Source organism: Sceloporus undulatus, chromosome 3 (assembly GCF_019175285.1).
Source record: "Sceloporus undulatus isolate JIND9_A2432 ecotype Alabama chromosome 3, SceUnd_v1.1, whole genome shotgun sequence".
Lineage (NCBI taxonomy): Eukaryota > Metazoa > Chordata > Lepidosauria > Squamata > Phrynosomatidae > Sceloporus > Sceloporus undulatus.
In genome coordinates, this window is record NC_056524.1 from 199,087,346 (window position 1) to 199,095,173 (window position 7,828).

Genomic DNA, 7,828 nt, shown 5'->3' on the forward strand with positions numbered 1-7,828 from the left:
GTCTGGCAGTGAATACTCTCAGGCATGAGGGAGAAATAATGTGTCTTCAAAAACTCAGTGGCAGGTAGAGAATGTGCATTGGAGTGTCACATTTACCCTGGCTCCACATGTTGAACTTCTACCACATATTGCACAGTGTTCATTATAGCACGCACTGCACACACAGCTAATATTTGTTCAGTTTAAGCAATGGTCCAGAATTTAATGCTCATTTAAAGAAGATACGGTGTGGCTACATGAATAAAGATACTGGAGTTACAAAAACTACTATTTATTGTTTACTAATTGCATGGATTCCCAGCCTGCCTTTTAGGATATATATTTTCTCAAGGTTGCTTAAAATGAATCAATAAAATACACAATCAGAATCTCAAAATTTAAAAGGGAAAAATTCATAGCAGCAGCCAAGACAGTCCTTAAATACAGGAACTGGAGGGAAATGAGGAGTTTTGTCCAAGACATCTGGATAGCATCATGTTAATACAAGGGAGAAATACGTGTGGAAAGCCAGTTGGGGTATGGCTGAATCAGAAAAAAAATTGCACACATTTGGTATTGTCAAGACTTATCACCAGCATCATAACAAACTTTACACAAGCAGGTCTTGCTTTCAAATACAGTAAAGACAAGCTTGGAAGCTTCTGTTTGCACTGGACCCAAACATATCTGAAAGTCCCAGTTTGTAGCCAAGTGGAAAGGGTACATGGGCACAAACAGGCATGACACCTAAAGTCCCTGCAGTTTTTCTGGGCTCCTAGGAGGCATGAAAGCAGCTGGCCAATCCGGTAGCTAATTGACCGGCTGCTACAATGCAGGTAACCAAAGTAAAGAAGGCTTCAGTCAGGTTCATGGGAGAAGCATAAAACTGTCTGCTCCAGCAATCCTTCAGAAGCCATTTCCCTCTCTGCTCCCGCATCCTGTTGACAGTGTTATGATGTGATCTGCTATTGAGTCAATGTTCATGTAACCCCTGTCACAACTTTGGTAGATTGGCATGAGGATGAATAAAATTGGAGTCAGGGGGTAGTAAGTAGCCACTGGGATGCACTGTAACAAAATAGCTTACCCAACTTGGGGCTTTGCCTGGCCTCAGACCAAGGTGACAGGAGATCCATGCAGTGGCTTTTACCCATGTGGAATCTCAGTTCTTTCACCCCAGGGTTCCCTCTGGCACTCAGGCCAGAAAGAAGGTGGTCTCTTGCCCAACAGCCAGGTTGTCTGATTAGTATTATCTGCGCACCATGCTATGCCATCCATTCCAGCTGCAATCAATAAAGCTTTGGCCTAAATTTATTCCACACAAAGTTGTCTTGGTCTTCATTACATGCGCTGCTCCAAATTCACAACTTTGAGCTGCAAATGATAGCTTAACTCTGAAGTTCTAATAGATAATCCTGACAGGTTAAGTCACACTGGATTTTAAACAAATTCTTCTATAGAAAAGCATTTTACTAAGAAAAGCAACCAGAGGCAAATCAACAAACATGTTATCCAGTGCCATGTCATGATGGAGAGACAAAGACACATAAGCTCTCCAATGATTTTATAATAATGTGCAGTCTAATTTTGAGCATTTGACATGCCTGTTCCTCTTAATTCACACAAGCCAGTGATCTTAATTTTGGTTATGGTTCATAGCCATCAGACACATAAATGTTAAGGTAACATAATGCTAAAGCCGCCTGTCATAGTATTTAAATTTATTAGACACAATTATCTAAAAATAGCTCAAGTTAGCATGCTAAAATTAAAATATATAAAAGTTAGGAAGAATGTCTAAAGCAGTGTATCTGCAACATATTTTTGAACATGTGTATTTTTAAAAACAACACGTACTAGGACAAAGCCTAACCTGTTATGAACATGGAAATGGCACAGTCCAGGATTAATTAATTTTAAAATTCTTGGTTAAAAAAAACAGGCAAAAGTTATAATGGTTGAAGTTGCATTTTATCAAAATGTTGGCATTCAATCCCAAACAATGCTATCCTTTTAAGGTGAGAGAGCTTTTGACACTTATTGCTTCTGTTTAATAATTTTCTAATTATTTTCTTCCCTAAGAATCTGTCTCTGGAAACAGACTTGACGGCTGCGAATGGCAAGAAAGTCAAGGCACTTGAAATATTTGCTTACGCTCTGCAGTACTTCAAGGAACAAGCATTAAAGGTAGAGAGTCATAATCGGTCTACAGTTTCTTATATTTATAACTGTGACAAATTTAATCTTGCCAGACTTCAGCTTGCAGTGGTTTTTGATGTAAACCTAGGCTGCATGTACACTGTAGAAATAATGCAGGTTGACACTACTTTGGAGCTTATCGCATTAACAAATAAACTGGCTTACCTATTCCGGCTTGAATTCAGGATCCTGGATGCCCCTGGATGTTATCATATCTAAATCGTCACCAATCTAGCCAGGATGCTTTGCTCAGCCAGCACTTTTTCGAAGTCGGGGAGCTTCCGACTTAAAAATTTGGCCAGCTGAACAAGGCTTTGACCAGGGATGCATCTGGGCGGCAGCATTCCAGCTAGATCGGCAGCAATTTAGGTATGATAACATCCGGTAAACTGGCTTATTTGTTAATGCAGTAAGCTCCTTTAAGTGTTATAGCTCCATCCTATGGAATCCTGGAATTTGTCCCTTTACAAGACCTTTAGCTTTCCCTGACAAAGAATGTTGGTAGCTCATAGAACTAGAAATCCCACGGCATGGCAGATAAAGTGGTACCAAACTGCATTGTTTCTCCAGTGTAGATGCACCCATAGTGTTGGAAATACACAAGCCCTATTGTGGTAAAGTGCCTTGGATACTTTTAAGCAATTTCCTTCTTAACCAATAAGATGCTTCTGCAGAATCTCATTATACATTGTTCCAGTGTTGACATTCTGGCTCTGTAAAAGTTAGTAACATTAACTTTTGATGCTTTTACACAGCTAGAACATTTTTGAGTACTAATGGAATTCTTAGTATGAAACCGTTTTATCTCTGAGAAGCTATGCTTGTCTGTGAAAAGAAAAGAACAGCTATAGGTAGACAGATACGAACCTGATCAGTCAAGTCTGACTTTGGATCTTGTCCAAGTCTCAAATGACAATTCTGCCAGATTTTCTAGTTAGGAATATTTTTAATTAATTTTAAAAGCACAGTTACAACAAAAGAAGAAAAAGAAAAAAGTGGTGGGAAAGTGCATAGAAATGGGCTAAGTGAATATATATATATATATATATATATGCTGACCATACTTCCAGAACATTTTCTTGAAGCACTTGTCTGAAATACATTTTTATGAAGCCAAAACAGGAAGGTCTTCTGACCATTGAACAATAGATGGGTAGCTGAGATGGTGACACTTTTGCTTTCTGATGGTTCAGTCTACACAAATTTTATTTCATGCACAAAATTATTAAAAAATATTGTGTACAATATTATCTTCAGACAATGTGTATAAGATGTAAAAAAAATTAATGAATTTCATGATCTCATCCTGGATCCCATCTTCAGGATATCTCATTATGTATATGCAAATATTCCAACATCCCCAAAAAACTCTGAAATCCAAAACAATTCTGGTCTCAAGTATTTTGGATAAGGGAGACCCAACCTGTACAAATCATATGCGTGTTTGCTGGTCTTTAAGTAGACTTTCCTTTAAAAAGAATAATAACAGGCTGAGTGATCCTATCACTATGCCTAATGGCATGGCCAGCCTATCATTTTATGGAGACACATGTGATGTTTCCTGTCTCCAGTAGCAGGAGGAACTATAGCCCTTAACTGCAGGAGTGGATGGTACCTGTTCTTCTGCTTCAGACAACAAAATGTCTTGGAGTGGCTCTGGTAATAAGGTGACTTTCAATGAATCACAAATTCAATCTATTACAGTATTCCCATGTTAGTATTGGAAACCAGCCCAGCTCTATGTCATCACAAATACAATTGCAAAATGGCATCTTGTCTTCAAACAAATTAACTGTATTGTTTGTGCCACAACAGCCAGCATAGTATACAATTATGAGCACACATAAAAATAAGGACAATTATCCAGCATACCCAAATAAAAATAACCATCCAAATTGCTTATTCAGCTTTTGCCATGGCAACATAAAACATTCATTCTAACAACATTATGATTCATTGTAATAAGCAGCTGTCTTGGCAGTTCTGCCTGGATATGAGTAAAGAGTAACTTTCCTGAAGCTTGTATAACATCAAGAAAAAATAGTATATAATACAAGTTGTCTCTCACAACATAATAGAAGTTTCTAAAATGCAGTATCTTGTTTCATTAGCACGAATGCCATGCCAATCTCCCGTTTTTATGCTGAATTTGTCCTGCTAACCCATCCTGGGCTATTCCACTGGAATTTGGTTGCTGCTCACACTATGACAGCCACCACTATGAGAGCCACTGAAATTTGATGGCAGATGTGGCAGTTCTCAATAGTTTAGGAAGTTTCCGAATTTATTCCTGCACCATAGAGTCGTACAGACAGAAAGAGCAGAGTGTCCCCACTTTTTCAAGGGAAGGGAAGGGAAATGGGAAAAGGATGACACCAGCTTTCAATAGAATGATTGTATCAATGGTGGCAGCAAGTGGAAACCACAGAATGGCTGGAGCAGTTGCATAATGTCTGTGGGCCATTTGTTCACCACTCCCAATCTACTGTCCAAAAATGTTAACTAAATACAGTTCAGACATCTGGCTGTTGTACAGTTCTACAACTAATCAATTTCTTCACAGTAGACCACTCTATGTACATATGTCACCCTATTCACAACCCTGTTTTCTCAGTTATGAGAATGCCAAGCAGGTCTCAGCTACTGTTTCCGCTATTGCTTTTCACATGGCAAGACTGCAGATGCCTTTGCCTATGGATCAAACTGCTAAGCACATGTTTTAAGATCCTATGCATATAGCTGCTCACTCTGTTTCGTAAAGAAATCCCATCATCACTACCAATTCAGATATCCAAAGATGGAGAGAGTTGGGAACTGCTTTGCCATTGAAAATCCTTCCTTGATGCTGCCTTTTTACTCATGAACATCACTTCTTGGAGTCAAGTAGCATCATCAGGCATTTTAAGTGGGAAATGATGTGGGTTGTAAATTATTAAACCTTGCTCTACTCATATGGTTCTGATCAAGATCAGGATTCCCCAAGGCAGCTTTCTGTGAAAGAAAGGGATGTTTGTAGGCTTTAAAATGCATGCTTAATGCAATAAAGGTATTCACACAGCCATTAATTTTATCTAGGTTGCATCTATATTGTAGGAATAGGATACTGTAGGATATAGGAATAATCCTCAGGAAGGAAGCTATGTTTGTCTGTATTAGTATGAAAAGAGAGGAGTCTTGTGACATCTTTAAGACCAACTAATTTATTTCAGCATAACCTTTCATGGGCTCTAATATCATCTGAAGAAGTGAAGTGGGCTCCATGAAAACATATGATGAAATAAAAGGGTTGGTCTTAAAGGTGCCACAAGACATCTTTCTTCTTTATATAGTATTTTATGTTTTACCTAATCTAGGAATGGGTGAAAGGTATATTACCTGATGACGTGTGATGGGTCAGCAAAGGATTTCTAACTAAATTAGGCTGCCAAAATTGAAGAATCTCACCATAGCAATACCTTCCCATGGTGGTGGGGACTGCATGCTCCCATGAGGCAAGAAGCTATGCTGTTGGTAGCACTACTGCTGGTAAGGTCCCCCAAATCAGATAGGCTTTTGCTGGGGAGCCAGACTGAATGAGCCAAACAACTACTGTCAGTAGCAGTAGCAGGAGAGGACAATGAGAGATGATCCCTTAGATGGCAGTAACACTTTAGCAAACTCTTGTTTGTACTGCACAGAAGAATACTCCAGTAAACCACTCTTGAATGTCTTTTACCATGAAAATTCTATGATGAGACAATCCAAAATAAAGCAAGATAATGAGCTACACATGTTAAAAGGCCTAGGGAAGCGCAAAGGGCAAATATGAGTAGCACTGTATCTAATGGTTCAACTCGATCCAGCTGAACAGATGTCAGCTCTGGGCCTAAGAAAAGGCTGCCCCATTCCTCCTCCCCCCTCCACCTCCTGGGGTCCTTCCAGAGGCCTTGAGGGCAGCCTGCACTGCCTGTTCCATCATCCCCTGCCACCAGCACCAAGGCACATCTATTGCTCCACCCCAAAGCTCCCCAGTGGTGGGGGATGGGCTGAATCAATTTATTTCAAAATAAATCAATTCAGCCCAAAAGACCCCGATTTAACCAGTGCCTTTTTGATGCAGGTTAAATGGATTAAAACAGCCCCCCCCCCTTTCTGAATCACTTCACCAATTCGGATTAAGTGGGAACCATGGTGGTTTAAATTGGATCGTTATTCGGTATGATCCAGTTTAAACCATAGTGGGAATGAGGCCAAAATCAAACATATAAGACAAACTATGGCCCGGAACAGACGGGCCTTTCTGACGCCCTCGTCACGGGAGAGGGTTGCCTGGGAAGCGGAGCGCCCACACGCCCCGCAACCCTCCTCACATGTGATGAGGGTGTAACAATGGCGGCGCCTTGTAAACATGGGTGCCGCCATTGTTATGTAAACACTTCACGGTGTCTGTACGGTGCCACATGGTGCTTACGTAACAAGTGCACCAGTGGCGCACTTGTTATGCCGCCCCCCGTGGATTGAGAAGGATGCGCTTTTTGAGGGTTCTTTTTCCACCAGTGGGAAGTTGCACGGTTTGGCGGCTGTGGCTTCCTGCCGGCGGAAAAAAGGCCGCCACCATCCCGGACCATTTTACAGGTAATAATAATAATAATAAAAATTTTATTTATATACCACCCTTCTTAGAATCAGGGCGGTTTACAGCAATTATACAACAATACAACTATACAAGATTGGTTAAAACAATTCAATAAAAATAATAAAATTCATGCCGGCAAAACAATGCTGCCCAAGGGGGGGGGAGGAAGTATTCTGGTCAGGGGTAGGCCTGCTCGAATAAGTAGGTTTTTAGCCCCTTCTTAAATTGGGCTAGGGAAGTGGCTGAGCGGAGCTCAAAGGGCAGCGAGTTCCAGAGGTTGGGGGCGGAGATGGAGAAGGCCCTCTTAAAAGTGGAAATATATTTCCCCTCTGGAAATAGCTGCCCTGATGATCTGAGTGTGCGGGACGGATTGTACGGGGAGAGGCGGTCCTCCAGATACCCTGGGCCCAAGCCATTTAGGGCTTTATAGGTAATAACCAACACCTTGTATTGTGCCCGGAAGCGAATAGGCAGCCAATGTAGGTCTTTAAGAACTGGTGTTATATGACTGGCCCTGGCAGTACCAGTGACCAGTCGGGCTGCCATATTCTGCACAAGTTGCAGCTTCCGGGTTTGGTACAAGGGTTGCCCCATGTAGAGCGCATTGCAGAAATCCAAACGAGAGGTTACCAGGGCATGTACAACCGTTTCAAGGTCCCTTCGGTCAAGGTAGGGTCGCAGCTGGCGTATCAGCGAAAGATGATAACAGGTGCTCCTGACCGTCGCATCCACCTGAGATGTAAGGTGGAGCAACGAGTCCAGGAGCACCCCCAGGCTGCATACAGAGTCCTTCACGGTGAGCGTGATTCCGTTCAGGACGGGTGGAACCACTGCCAACCCTGGACCGGGAGAACCTATCACGAGTACTTCCGTCTTCTCTGGATTCAGGCTGAGTCTGTTGTCCCTCATCCAACCCATTACCGACTCCAGACAGGCCATGAGAGGAGAGACGCCAACCCCGGTCACTGCATCAGTCAGAGACATAGAGAAGACTATTTGGGTGTCATCAGCGTACTGATAACCCCGTGCCCCAAG

General features: G+C 41.8%; 1 protein-coding gene across 1 annotated transcript in view; it reads left to right on the forward strand.

Annotated features, from left to right (window-relative positions):
* The window catches only part of HSPA12A (heat shock protein family A (Hsp70) member 12A), a 72,080-nt gene that overhangs the window by 26,653 nt on the left and 37,599 nt on the right, over positions 1 to 7,828 (forward strand). The window contains 1 exon segment of the mRNA XM_042460511.1: positions 2,062 to 2,166. Within this exon segment, the coding sequence (XP_042316445.1) occupies positions 2,062 to 2,166 (105 nt within the window).